Here is a 15,058-nt window from a genome sequence, read left to right as displayed (position 1 = left end):
TTTAGAGGTGAGAGAGCGATAAGAAGCCTGGTTTATATTAATTTCAGCTCGTTCAGAAAGTTTTGGGTTAAGTTGACGAAAGACACTAGATTAGGCTGTGGTTGCTACAAATTTGACTAATTCGGTAAATCAGAATAGTGTTAATGTGCTGTGTGAACACGGGCATTGATTCAGCAACAGTAGTTTTGTGCATGATTACAATAACAGAATAACAGAGTTGGAAGGGACCTTGGATGTCTTCTAACCCCCAGCTCAGGCTGGAAACCCTATACCTTTTCAGACAATCTCTTCTTAAAAACCTCCAGTTTTGGAGCACTCATAAAGTCTGGGCGCAAGTTGTTCCATTAATTAATTGTTCTAATTGTCAGGAAATGTCTCCTTAGTTCTAGGTTGCTTCTCTCCTTGATTAGTTTCCATCCATTGCTTTTCTCTCGCTCTCTCTAACGCGCACACACACATACACAATTCCAACTCGTGTCATCTTTGGGATTTTCTCATCAGATAGCCCCCATTCTGTAAACCCGAATCCTTACAAGATTGTTTCTAATCAATTTTTATGTGCGATCTGTTTTTGCTCAAAATCAGTATACTATTGGCAGAAGATATGGTTCTTTTCCAGAAAAATATTTACTTGTAAGGCCTTGAAAGCCTAGTTATGTGCTCTGGTTTGAAATCCTGAGTATGTGAAGGAGTCCATTTTCTGGTTATATTAACATTTATGGATTGTCTCATTTTCTTGGCTGCTGTATGTATTTCATAATTTTTTTGTATTGTGATTGTAATTTGTATTTTAACTGATTTTGTGATAATGATCTCTTGTTATGAGACTTTAAGTTGTAAAAATTTTAAAACTCAGTTTGTATTGTTAGTTTGTGTTTTCTACATCTTTCCTAGTAAAGCACCCAAATTCTTCAGCACAACTCCTGTCTTCTGCACTAAGGAAGATGACCAAATCAGCAGCACCAATAGAAATATTTCACCAGCTCGGGAGCAGAAAACACAAGTGCAAAGAAAGAAAAATTTGCTGCAGTTAATCCATGGAATGAAAATAGAACTAAGTACAAAGAAGAAGGTTATGGAGAATGCCAAAAGCAGATTGCTGGAAGATGATGAAAAAAGGTAAAGTTATGGGAGTATACTTTCATGCTGCTTGTCTAAAAATATTGTGGTTGTTTGAAGAGATACTTAACCAAAAAGGTGTAGTGATAAATAAATGGTGCGTTAAAAGGGAAAATAATAAAGAGCCAGAGGGACATTTGATATGTGTTCTGTTTGATTCAGAAATGACCAGATTTATTCACTATGTTGTGGAAAGAAGGAAAAATTCTTCTGACTCTTTATTCTGATTTTGTGTGGAGTCATTCTCAGTGAAGGATTCAAAACTTGTGGGCTCTGGGTATGACCCCAAGAGTTCTCTCCTTAAATTGTTCTGCCAAATTGTGGTGGCAGGGAACAAAGAAAAACCCAACCAGTTTCCAGGAACTAATTTTATGTTTATTTATTTGTATCCCATCTTTATTATTTTTACAAATGACTAAAGATAATCAATACTCCTTCCTCCTATTTTTCCCCAAAACAATAACCCTGTGAGGTGGGTTGGGCTGAGAGAGAGAGTGACTTGGCTTGAGGTCACCCTTTTGGTTTTCATGTTAAGGTGGGACTAGAACCCACAGTCTCCTGGTGTCCAGCCTGGTGCCTTCATCACTAAAGCATACTGGCTCTTTGCCAGGATACCTGCTGCTGTTTCTGTTGGTTTTAGCAGTTTATTAACCCAGTTCTGCAGTACCACAGCTAAAGCCTTATATGGGGACCCCAACAATCCCAGGTTTCTTTTCCTTGTGTTACTGTTTCTCACATCACTTTTCATTCTAAGCATTGGCAAGATTTCTTTCCTACTTGTTCTGGTGTCCTGGCTTCAGCCTTTTCATTGTGAATCACAGATCATCTATTAGAGAATTTTGGTTGGCTAACTAGGCAGAAAGAATTCTGTCTGTCGCACATGAGAGGGACTAGGATGTTAAAATATTATACAGGTTGAAGAAAGTAGATTAAAACTCCTTCAGTTTTCTGGATAACATCTGGAGTCCTGAAGTCCTGATGCTGATGTTTTATAATAACTGCAATTGATGAGAGCTAGAGTATAGCAACCTATGGAGTGCAGTAGTTTTGACTATTTTGGGTTTACTCAGGATATGCAGATACATGTAAACATTACTGATATATCTTTGTGTACCAAGGGGTAAGGTTTTTTCCCCTTAAAAATGAAAATATGAAGATAACCAGAATACTTGTTATATCCTGTCAGTGCTAGTACTTTGCAGTTTTAGAAATTCGTTATCTGGAGCCTGCTTCATGTTGAACAATTTATAAGATGACTGGTCTAAATATATTTTTTAAAAAACATATATTTGGGTTTCATTTCATTTTTCAGAATAAACTTTCCTGAGAGCAAAGATTTTGTCATATTAATAGTAATTCAAATTTCCCAAGGGGAAAAAAAGGAATTGGAAAATTTCCTATGCAAATTAAGGTTATTTGAGTAGGAAAATGGCCAGTTTGAAATGCAAAGTGTTCTGATAAAAAGAGTGAATAATTTCAAATATTTGCCTGGGGTTATCCCCTGAAAAACAATAATTGAAATGTTAAAGATGTCTAATACTGTATCATGCAATTGGTATAATTTAACCATTACTAGATTATTACATTTATGAAGCTATTTTTCAATATAAATATTAAAGCCTGGAAAATGTTTCCTTCCCATAACTAATAAGGAATCGAGTGGACATATCTCCTGCTTTCCAGAGAACAGTTCTCTGTTTGAACGGGTGTCACAAGCTAACTTGGAAAGAATAAGGGAGAGAAAGGTCCTTGAAGCTGTCTGTTTGTTGTACATTGCTAGTACAGTATGACCATCTGAAAATATTGGGTGATGATTTCCTCATTCATTATTCATTTGTTCATTATTCATTTTATTTTATTTTTTTATTTTTATTTTAATCCCATTTATATCCCGCCCTTCTCCGAAGACTCAGGGCGGCTTACAATTTAAGCACAAACCAATTTTCTGTCTGTTTTCAGAAGGTTAGCGAAATATGGGCAACAAAGAATGTAAAATGAGCATTTATATTTTATATTTCTTTTTTCAGCAACCAACGTATTCCAGAATTGGAGGCAGCAGCCTCTGCTGTTGCATCTTCACTCCCTTTCGATAAAGAAAAGACAACTTCTGAACTGTTGCATTTGGTAAGGAAGCACAAGGAAGAAATGAATGCGCATAGAATGGCTGACCTAAGGTTTGTAGCTATCATTCTGTTCCCATAATATGCTTGTCACGTTGAAATGAGACAAATAGTGATAATTGCTTTTATTTGTCTTCCTTTGCTTTATTTTAAAAATGCACATTTTGATTTGGAGTCAGAAAGTTTAAAGCAGTCTTAGCCAGTCTCTTCGTTTCCATTATTTCTTTGAAGATGATGATGTACAGCACATTGCTGTAATTTCTCATTTTTCTGCTTCTGTCTCCTTTAGTAAATTTTACAAAAGAGTGTGAAATCAAATATGCAGCAACAAATGGTATTGAAATATTTGCAGTAATATATTTCAGATTTTTTTTTCCTCAATACTGGCTAGAACTGGTTTTGGGGTTACCAAGCTTAACCGAGAGATTAATTAGTGAAGTTTATAAAATGCATTTATATTAAACCTGCTGAATCAAAGTGCCAGCTCAGAAGAACCATCTATTAGACAGCTTCTTGCAGAACAATTTATGTAAAACCAAATTACACTAAGCCTGAAGGAGGAAGATATTTGGGCTGTCCAGTACTTTAGATTCAGTCTACAAAAGGTGCTTTGGAGCACATGCAGGACAAATGGCGGCGCCTGGAATGGCTGCGGCTGCATTGGCTCTTGAAGGCGAATAGTTTTGGGAGGGATAGTAAGGGCTATAGGCCACATGATCAGGAAGATTTTAATGTGTTTGAGCAACATGGTGGAACTAAGGTAACATACGACATACGACCAACAATCTTTGCTGGCCTGGCGAGTTTCTAGTTGTTTCTCCCCATCCAAACCCGGACCGCCTCCAGGCAACGGGACATCATGTCGAGTGCATCACTGGGTTGGTTCGGGGTGGAAAGAAAAAGTTGGGTATCATCAGCGTACTGATGATACCCCACCCCGAAACCACGAATGAGCTCACCCAGCGGTTTCATGTAGATGTTGAACAGGAGGGGAGAGAGGACCGACCCCTGAGGGACTCCACAAACGAGAGACCTCGGGGCGGACCTCTGCCCTCCCGTCAACACCGACTGCGAGCGGCCCAGGAGATAGGAGAACCACCGTAAAACAGTGCCTCCCACTCCCAACCCCCTGAGATGCCATGGTCGATGGTATCAAAAGCCGCTGAGAGGTCTAAAAGGACTAGGACAGAGGAACATCCCCTGTCCCGAGCCCGCCAGAGATCATTCACCAGCGCGACCAATGCCGTCTCCATGCTGTACCCGGGCCTGAAACCCAATTGGTATGGGTCAAGATAATGAGTTTCCTCCAGGAACAGAGGAAGCTGATGCGCCACCACACTCTCAACAACCTTCGCCAAAAAGCAAAGGTTGGAGACTGGACGGTAGTTATTTAAAACAGCCGGGTCCAGGGCAGGCTTCTTGAGGAGGGGTCTCACCACCGCCTCCTTCAAGGCGGCGGGAAAGATGCCCTCCTTCAAGGAAGCAGTTATTACTGCCAGGAACCAGCCTCGTGTCTCCTCCCGGGTCGCATAAACCAGCCAGGAGGGGCACAGGTCTAGTAAACAAGTGGTAGAGCTCAGTCTCCTCATGATCCTGTCCACGTCATCGGGGGAAACAGGGTCGAACTCAGTCCAGATAACATGCTCAAGACCGCTCAATTCCTCCATGTCATACTCTGCCCAGTCAGAGTTCAAACCAGTCTGGATGTGAGCGATTTTGTCCACCAGATGACTAAACTCCTCAGCCCGCCCCTGTAAGGGTTCCTCCCTCACCTCCCGATCAAGGAGAGAGCGAGTCACCCTAAACAGGGCGGCTGGGCGATTATCTGCGGACGCGATGAGGGCAGCGAAGTAATTAGACTTCGCCGTCCTCATTGCCGCGAGGTAAGACCTTGTATAGGGACGCGGTGGCTCAATAGGGACGCAGTGGCTCAGTGGGTTAGGACACTGAGCTTGTCGATCAGAAGATTGGCAGTTTGGCGGGTCGAATCCCGAGTGCCGCATAACAGAGTGAGCGCCTGTTACTTGTCCCAGCTTCTGCCAACCTAGCAGTTCGAAAGCACGTAAAAATGCAAGTAGAAAAATAGGGACCACTACGGTGGGAAGGTAACAGCGTTCCGTGCGCCTTTGGCGTCTAGTCATGCCGGCCACATGACCACGGAGACGTCCTCGGACAAGCGCTGGCTCTTCGGCTTTGTAACGGAGATGAGCACCGGCCCCTAGAGTCGGAAACGACTAGCACGCATGTGCGGGGGAACCTTTACCTTTACCTTTAAGACCTTGTGAAGGCTCTTAGCCGCGATCGGTCAGATTCAGACCGGGTGGACCTCCAACCGCTCTCTAGACCCCATCTCCGACGCTTCATCTCCCGGAGCTCCACAGAAAACCATGGGGCCCAACGGGATCTGCGCCGGGTCTGGGGTCGCAAGGGTACAACACGGTCGAGTGCCTCGGTGGCCGCCCTTTCCCAGGCATCCACCAAGGCATTGGCCGGGCTGTGAGTAAGGGAGATAGGTAAAGACCCAAGCGCCATCTGGAACTGTTCTGGGTCCATTAGGCGCCTGGGACGGAACCACCTGGTCGGTTCCACAGCCCAGCGGCGGGGGGTGACATAGCGGAAGACCAGCCGCAGGAGATAATGATCGGACCATGACAGGGGGACAATAGTTGGCAAGCCCCCTCCCAAATCATCCAACCATTGCCCAGATAGACACACAGAAACCTGGAGGGCACAACTCAACTAGAGGGACACCGCCCTCTGGGCCCAGCCAGGTCTCCGTAATGAATAAATGTATCCCTGTGTAACTGAATATAGTCTTGCATTTCTTTGGTTTTCTGCTAGTAAATTATGGCTAAGCTTTTCTCTCTTTGCAGTGATGTAAGATAGCCTGTGGGTGTCGCTGCTTTACAAAATCTCCACTATTAGTTTGGTTTGTAAACATAAGAAAGACTGAATATTTGCTGAATGGAAATTATAACAATACAGAATTTGACGGTGGAATGAGTATTCTCTCAGTGGAAATTATGGCATAATTTCACAAATGTGTTAAAGGTTTAAACTTTATTATAAATAATAACATTTAGAACTAAGATACATCTTCATTATCCCAGATCTTTAAAATAAAGTTGATATTCAAAGGATGGCATTCAGACCCAGATTTTGTATATGTTCACAACATTTTCTTTCTCAGTCCCACTGTGCTCTGACATAATAAATCATTGAAAAAGCCTAATACAGATCTTGTTTAATTCTAGCTCAGATGGGTCAGAAAAAACACAGCAACAATAGTAACGTGTTGTTTAGAGGAAAAAAGAATACATTCTAGAGTGCTTGCTCTTTCTATTAAGAGTGATTTTGAAGAAAAAATTCAGGGCTAACCACTTCATGGATGTTTTTACCAAATAATTGGTTTGTTCATCACACTGCTTGTCAATGATGAACATTGGCATACTAAAGGTAAAGGTAAAGGTTCCCCCGCACATGCGTGCTAGTCGTTTCCAACTCTAGGGGGCGGTGCTCATCTCCGTTTGAAAGCCGAAGAGCCAGCGCTTGTCCGAGGACGCCAAAGGCGCACGGAACGCTGTTACCTTCCCACCGTAGTGGTCCCTATTTTTCTACTTGCATTTTCACGTGCTTTTGAACTGCTATGTTGGCAGAAGCTGGGACAAGTAACAGGCGCTCACTGCTACGTGGCACTTGGGATTCGACCCGCCAAACTGCCGACCATCTGATCGACAAGCTCAGCATCCTAACCCACTGAGTGGTTAATTAAATTAAAACTTTAGTTTCCCACAAGCCTTTCCTTTAATCTCATCTTCTCCAGGCCACTCTCCTACAGATTTCTAGTCTGAGCTGGCAGGTTGCAGTCAGTGCAGTTGATACCTCTTTAAAAATGTGACAAGTAAGCCTCCTTCAAAACAACTAAAAAAAGTAGAGCAATCTTCTTCAATGGGTGCTCTCCAGATATTTGGCACTGTAGTCCCAGCGTTCCTAGACCAGTTGGCTAAAAATCATGGCAGCTAATAGATCCAGTGTTTCTGAAAGATACAAGATAGGAAGGCTAAAGTTTAAATAGCTAAAGGTTAAATAGTTTGGCATTAGTGTTTTGGGGGGATCCTTGTGCTGATAAGACCTTTTAATACCTATAGGGAGAGGCAGTATATATTGAGCTTTATGGAATAAGATGTCATTAATAGGTTGTTAATACCCAGTAAACGTATTAACATCTTGAAGCAGGTGTTTGATAATGTCAGATAGAGCCCTTAGGTCAACTGATGGAGTATTTAGTCAATATGAAGACTACGGTTAAACCACCCTGCTTTCTTATTTATTTAAAATCCAATATAAGAATCTGATCCGGAAATGTGGTTAAATTGCTTGCTATTAGAAAACTGGGTGGACAGGTACTGTATGTCTAGCCAGGTATGCTTCCAGGTTCCTGTTCTACGATTCATAGGTTTGTATATTGGAAAACTGATGCTTAGGCTTCCTTTGGAAACACTCTGAAAGTTTTGCTAACAGTATCTTTTGCCTAACCTCTAGATAAGGCATGTCAGATTGCTGGCCCGCGGGCCGGGTCCGTCACACCGAAACCGCACCCACCCCATTGCCGGCAATGGGGGAAAAAAATCACGAGATGTCACAAGTTTGACATGCCTGCTCTAGATCAGCAGTCAGGTGCATCTTCATACTTCATTAATAGAACTTCTCTGACCTTCAGCAGCCAAATCTAGTTAAGGTGCTTGTATTGACTTACAGAATTCTTTGTGGTCTGGAGTCAGTAACTGCCTTCACTCATTTTTCAGTCTACTACTTACAAACAATACATGGTTAAACAGAACATTTTCTGTTATCGCCCTAATGCTTGGGAAGACATTACCACTGACCATTGCCAATAGGTGCCTATTCCTACAGATTTCTAAGGCAGTAGGGAAGATAGCCTTGTTCCGGTTGAACTTCCAGAGAAGGATAGATCAAGTTGTATTATTTTGTAAATTGTGTATAAAGATGGTGGAGTTTATTTGTTGTTTTTTTAAAGCATTCTTGGCACTGTTCTTTAGTTTTATCACCATAGTTCAAATACAAAAAATATAGTTATTGCTGCTAGGTTTCTGGTCTGTGAAACATCAAATAGATTTTTTTAAAAAAATAAGGGAAGTTGGAAGGGGGGGAAAAAAGAATAGGTTTCGGAACTTCCACACAATTGATTTTTTTTTTACATTTTCATATTTATGTTTATTGCATCAGAATAGCTAACATGAACAAAAAAAATCTGTACTATGCATCCTTCAGTACATCCTAATATTAATATGTGCTAATATTTTTAATTTTAGCAAAATGATGGCAAGCATGAAAATTAGAAGAAAACCTATGAAACGAAAAGCCGTTAGCGCATCCAGTGAAATTGAATGTGATGAAGATGAAGATGGCAATATGGCACATATTAATGAAATCAGTAGAATTAAAAGGTACTTTACTTGATGAGTTTCTGCAGGTATCTCTTTAAAATCCTGAATTTGTAAAGTGTGGCGGGCAGTCCTCGACTTACAACTATTCGTTTAATGACCACCTGAAGTTACAATAGCACTGAGAAAAGTGACCGTTTCACATATACATAGCATCCGTAGGGTTACGTGATTAAAATTCAGATGCTGGCAACGGGCATGTATTCATGACAGCTGTACTCTCCCAGGGTCATGTGATCACCATTTATAACCTTCCTAGCTGGCTTCCGACAAGCAAAGTCAATGGTAGAAGCCAGATTTGCTTAATTTATTATTTATTTATTTAATTAAATTTTTATACCGCCCTATTCCCGAAGGACTCAGGGCGGTTTACAGGGCAGCATAAAATATAATATAAAAATAGTATAAATTAAAATAGATTAAATTACATAAGCCCAACAATTAAAACAATATTAAAAGCTAAAACCCCTTCAGTCCAGGCCTGATAGATCAAAAAACCAGGTTTTCAGATGACTGCAGTGAATCACTTAACAACTGGCAAAAAGTCATAAAATGAGGCACAACTCAACAAATGCCTTGCTTAACAACAGAAATTTTGGCTCAAAAAAGTCAAGAACTACCTGTACAAGGATGATCAAATGTGGCTGTGTTGAACCATGCCAGGTTCTTTGTCATTATGAACCCTCCCCCCTTTATTGTGATGTGCTACAGTGAATTAGATTTGTCACGTGTTTAATATGCCATAAAAATCAGGCTTAATAAAATAGCTTAAGGCTAACTAGTCCGTAAAATCTAATATGTAGATTTTTAAATTCAACATTATTCTTCAGCTGTGGATATCCAGCACAAAAAGAAGGGGTGCTTTCTATGGACCTGGTGCCTAGAGTCACATTTTGGCAAGTTGGGTGGCCACATAAATCTCTACAAATAAATTTAATTTAGTTATGTATGTATATACGTCAGTGTATGAATATATTCATTGTTACATGCTTGAAAAATGCGTGGGCAGTGATTGTTTGAAAACAGATCAGAGGAGTATGTTTTAAGATTTCAAACTGTTTAGGAGAGAATTTGGAATTTTTCATATTGGATCCTTTACGTTTTCTACCAAAATGAGAACTACTACTATTATTATTATTATTATTATTATTATTATTATTATTATTATTATTATTATTATTATTATTATTATTATTATTATTATTATTTTAGGAATCTGTTTTCTGGAGAAAGGCTACAGATTTTCACTCCTAAATCAAAGGGAGCACATGAAACAGGTTAGTCACAAAATAATTACTATAGTCATAGTCATGCCAGGAAGATAATTTGAGTGTAATAAAACTCATCCATTCTATGCTCAATGCAGTAGTCTTGAACATACCATAAACCATCTTAATGTTTAACCTACAGAAACTCCCTGTCTGTATTTAGAGAAGAGGTTAATTGCTTAACCTTTTGGGCACCAGGGACTGGTTCTGTGGACAAAGGTTTTTCCATGGACCAGAGAGTGCTTGGTTTTGTGTGCTGCCTGCATTTCCCAGATGGGGTTTTGCTTGTTTGTGTGGACTGGTTACTGGCATGCCGCAGCCTGGTACCGGGCCACGGACCGGGGGTTGGGCACATCTGGCTTAACAGCAAGGGAGAATTTGGAACCAGATATGAGATACTGTAAATAAATAAATAAAATAGAGAATTGTACCTGCTCTTTATGTAGAAGTGTTGAAAATTATGATAAATATAGAAATTTTGGCTCTCAATTAGAGAAGGGATTTCATTTTAGTAACTGAGTGCAGGCTTCACATATAAAAAAGTTTGTTTTTAATTCCTGGCATTTCTGGATAAGATCTTTAAAAATCCCATCTGAACGCCCAAACTAGCCTTGTCCAGTTTGATGCCCTCTAGATCCTTTGGACTGACAATTCTATAATTCCCAAAATTCATGCCCCTGCGGTGTCTAAAAGATGTAGGCTAGCACATTAAAGGATTCCAGATTGGGGAAGCTGCTTTCAACAGTTGTACATAGCCAAACAGTTCAGTAATCTGACTTTATCTAAAGCAGCATCCTAGGTTCCCACTAATGAGGAACTTGAGGCAGATACAGGTAGTCCTTGATTTACAACCATTCATTTAGTGACTATTCAGAGTTACAACATCACTAAGAAAAGTGACTTATGACCATTTTTCATACTTACGACCATCACAGCATCCCCACACGCGATCAAAATTCAGACCTTGGTAGCTGACTCATGTTTATGGCAGTGGCAGTGTCCAGGGGTCATGTGATCCCCTTTTGCGACCTTCGGATAAGCAAAAGTCAATGGGGAAGAAGCTGGATTTCACTTAATAGCCACGTTACTAATTTACCAACTGCAGTGATTCGCTTAACAACTATGGGAAGAAAAGTGGTAAAATGGGGCAAAACTCACTTAACAATTGTTAGCCATGGAAATTTTTGGCTCACTTGTGGTCATAAGTTGAAGACTACCTGTACTGCATTTTAGGTTTTTAATGGGATTTGGAAAGGATATTCTTAGAGGTATTTTATCAGCACATATTCCAAAGCATTTTTAGATATTTGACCGCATTTACATGCTAATTATAGAAAAGCTGTATCCCCAGAATAAGAAAATTGTCCATCCTGTTCTCTCTCTCTCTCTCTCTCTCTCTCACACACACACACACACACACACACACACACACACACACACAATCCTTCATTCAGTGACTGTTCAAAATTGCGACAGTGCTGAAAGAATGGACTCCCATCCCATGTCCGAAATTATGGCCATTGCAGCCCCCCTTCTCCCCACCAGTGGTCGTGTGATCAAAATTTAAGTGCTTTGTAGCCCACTCACATTTACAGCCACAGGGACACAGTTCTACCCAGCCCCCTATCTCCTCCATCTATGCCCTTTTGGCCATCGTTCTGGGGCAGCAAACCTCAGCAAGCAGCAGCATTCATTCACTCCCTGCAAGCAGCAGCGTTTGTTTGCACGCCACAAGCAGGATGTAGGGTAGCCAAAAGGGCATAGAATTGAGGAGAGAGATAGGGAGATTGGGGAAGTTGACCCTAACCCTAAACCCTAACAACCACAACGAGGAAAAAAAGGGATTATGGTTGGTAAGTGATGCGATCATGTGACATCTCGTTGCTTAGGGACCAAAACCCATGTCTCAGTTGTGTTTCTAAGTCAGGGATCACTTGTAACTATAACATTTGCTTTAAGGAACAGATTATATAGAAGCTAGAGAAAATTCCTCCAGTTGTTTTTTTTTTTTAAATTTTTCCACTTCAGACTGAAACACAAGGAAATAAAATTATAATTTCTCTTATTTTTTCCTGCTAGTTCAAATAATGTCCAACAATGTCAAAGGGTACTTATCTTCATAGTACTCTTCATTCATAAAACATTTTTGAACGTATTTTCAAATAATTGTTTTTTTAAATTGAAATATCTATTTAGTCAGTTCTGAAGCTAATAAAGCAAGCAAATTGAGAAGAGAAAGTGATAGGGAAAAGAGTTGTCCTTTTATTGAGCTGTGCTATGCTGTCCATGCTTCCATTCATAATGTTGACACAAAATTAGCTTTTATTGCAGCACCAACAGTGAAAACAGCCAACATTTTGGAATTTTGAAATTGGGGTTTTTTGACAATATATTTGACTCGATAGATAGATAGAGAGAGATTTGTCAATTCCAATGAATAGCATTTCTGTGGTTAACTTGGCTTGATGTGAGGTTTTTTTTTAATACATTGACAATTTAGACGCAGTAGCAATACCAACAATTTGGGATCTGGAATTTGCCGAAACTATTACATCAACCTTTTCACATCTACCACAGAATGGTTTTGAGGAGATGATACAGTGGACAAATGAGGGAAAACTTTGGGAGTTCCCAATTAACAATGAAGCTGGTGAGTATCCTAAAAGAACTCTGCACTTGGTTCTGCCGCTCTTCAGTGAAAATTTGGGATGGAGATTTTGGGGAGTTGGATTTGGAGAGAGCTGAAAAAATGTAACGTTATATGGTATGATATGATATATGAATTATATATTATATTATATTAGTGTAAGTCATTTGTAGAATTTGCATATTGTTTTTGAGACTTTAGCTGGTTTCAAACATAGCTGTTTTTTATTTTATTTTATTTTGCTTGAATAAATTAACAAAGAAACCAATTCTGAGTTAGCATCATTTTTTATGATAATCTCTGGGAAAACAAAGAGATTCCTTTTACTTGGTGTCCTCAAAATGAGAATTAAGGGCTACTTCAAATGAAGTAAACAGGACATAATTTCATTTGATAAGCAAAAAAGATAAAACCTGTATGTATGAGGTCCCCTCAGATACACCTTAATCAAGAGTCACCTCGAACTGCAACATGGGTAAATACAGTGGTGCGTTGGTACTCAATTGCATTGAAACTCATCAAATTTACTATTCAACACATTTTGATAAGAAAATTTTGTCCCTGTACTCATCATTTGGTACTCAACGCACAAGCTAGAACTTGTCGGTGTCAGCTCCCTTGTGACACTACATTATTCCTTATGGGGAAAAATTGTTTGGTACTCATTGTTTTTGGTACTCATAGCGCCTCCTGGAACCAATTAATGATGAGTTCTGAGGTATATGCAAGGGACGTGGTGGCTCAGTGGGTTAGGACACTGAGCTTGTCGATCAGAAGGTCGGCAGTTTGGCGGGTCAAATCCCGAGTGCCGCGTAACAGAGTGAGTGCCTGTTACTCGTCCCAGCTTCTGCCAACCTAGCAGTTTGAAAGCACGTGAAAATGCAAGTAGAAAAATAGGGACCACTACGGTGGGAAGGTTCCGTGCGCCTTTGGCGTCTAGTCATGCCGGCCATATGACCACGGAGACGTCCTCGGACAAGCGCTGGCTCTTTGGCTTTGAAACGGAGATGAGCACCGGCCCCTAGAGTCGGAAACGACTAGCACGCATGTGCGGGGGAACCTTTACCTTTACCTTACTGAGGTATATAATTTTGATAAATATAAATAATCTGCTCTTTTTTAGTTTTATCAATTTGACTTTTTAAAAATCTCTTTAATAGAATGTAAGTTGAATGACAGACTCAAACATTTAGATGTCTTTTTGAGATATCCAGATAGCACAAGATGATGCATAAAGCTTTTCATTCCACATGGTCAGCTGAGCATTGAATTATTGAATTTATTGTATTGAATTTATAAAAACTATTGCAGTATTTCTAAAAACAAATAATTATCAGAGTGGCTTTTTAAAGCTCAAGATATCAACGGGAATATTGGCTTAGATGACAATAGGGATTAATGTTTGCAAATAATTTGTGAATTATAAGATGACGGTACTGCAGTCTGCTCAGGGAGGTTGTGAATTGGAAGTGTTTTGACAGTGATTGTATCTTTCCCTTAACTTTATCAGGACTTGAAGATGAGGGTGAATTTTACGAACATATATTTCTGGATAAGCATTTGGCAGACTTTCCTAAAGAAGGACCAATTCGCCACTTCATGGAACTTGTAGCATGCGGCCTTTCCAAAAACCCCTGTTTAAGTGTGAAACAAAAAATAGAACACATTCAATGGTTCCGGGATTATTTCAAGGAAAAAGAACAATTGCTTAAGGAAATTGAAGCCCATGAGAAGGAAGCCTTGATTCAAATAGAGAACATATCGAAATGAAAACTCAAAAAGTCCTGCTGTACATCATAATCCGGAAAGAGCCTGATTCAGAGATATCAAAACTGGCAATGGTGGTTTAATCTGGCTTGCAAATTGTTGAATAAAAGTGTATAGTTCTCTGTTTATTAATGTTCTTAATGTTCTTAGTGTTTACAATGTTTTGCTCTAAAAATATTGGAGTAAAATCAGTCTGAAGATTAAAGAGAAACCACCAACAGATGTTCGTTGGTAATGCTGACTAATAGTATAGCACTTCAAGATAAACCTTTCTGTATTTTTAGTTTTATTTCCCTATTTTCAACAGAATTAGATCATGGAATATTCTACTTGTTTATTGTTTGAGATTTATTTCAGGAAAAAATATCTTGCAAAAAGATATGGTGTTCCTCTCCACGTGGATCTATATACTGCACCACCTTATGTTTTCTTTGCCTTCATTCTCAATTCTGTACGTGTGTGTGTGTGTTTATATACAGCTAATCAGATATGAAAATAAGCTTTTATTCAGACTCATTGATTGCTTTGGAATTTGAAGAAGATAAATAATACTACATACGGCTTGAAATACAGTTTTAAAACAAATCTGAATTACTGATCCCATGTATTTATCAGCGTTGTCTGATTTTTCAACTCTCCCATTCTTCTCAGTGTTTTTTTAAACATAATTTT

The 15,058-nt window shown here is 39.6% G+C and overlaps 1 protein-coding gene across 1 annotated transcript in view; it reads left to right on the top strand.

Annotated features, from left to right (window-relative positions):
- MRPS31 (mitochondrial ribosomal protein S31) overlaps positions 1-15,058 on the top strand; it is a 16,480-nt gene extending 1,422 nt beyond the window's left edge. Inside the window, exons 3-8 of the mRNA XM_083349248.1 lie at positions 895-1,119; positions 3,147-3,293; positions 8,573-8,707; positions 9,917-9,981; positions 12,473-12,622; positions 14,130-15,058. Of these exons, the coding sequence (XP_083205374.1) occupies positions 895-1,119; positions 3,147-3,293; positions 8,573-8,707; positions 9,917-9,981; positions 12,473-12,622; positions 14,130-14,389 (982 nt within the window). The 3' untranslated portion in view covers positions 14,390-15,058. The remainder of the gene's footprint in view (positions 1-894; positions 1,120-3,146; positions 3,294-8,572; positions 8,708-9,916; positions 9,982-12,472; positions 12,623-14,129) is intronic.

Source organism: Vipera ursinii (assembly GCF_947247035.1).
Source record: "Vipera ursinii genome assembly, chromosome: 1".
In the NCBI taxonomy this organism is placed as follows: Eukaryota; Metazoa; Chordata; class Lepidosauria; order Squamata; family Viperidae; genus Vipera; species Vipera ursinii.
The sequence above is the reverse complement of the archived record's forward strand: the minus strand, read 5'-3'. Positions and strand labels throughout refer to the sequence as shown.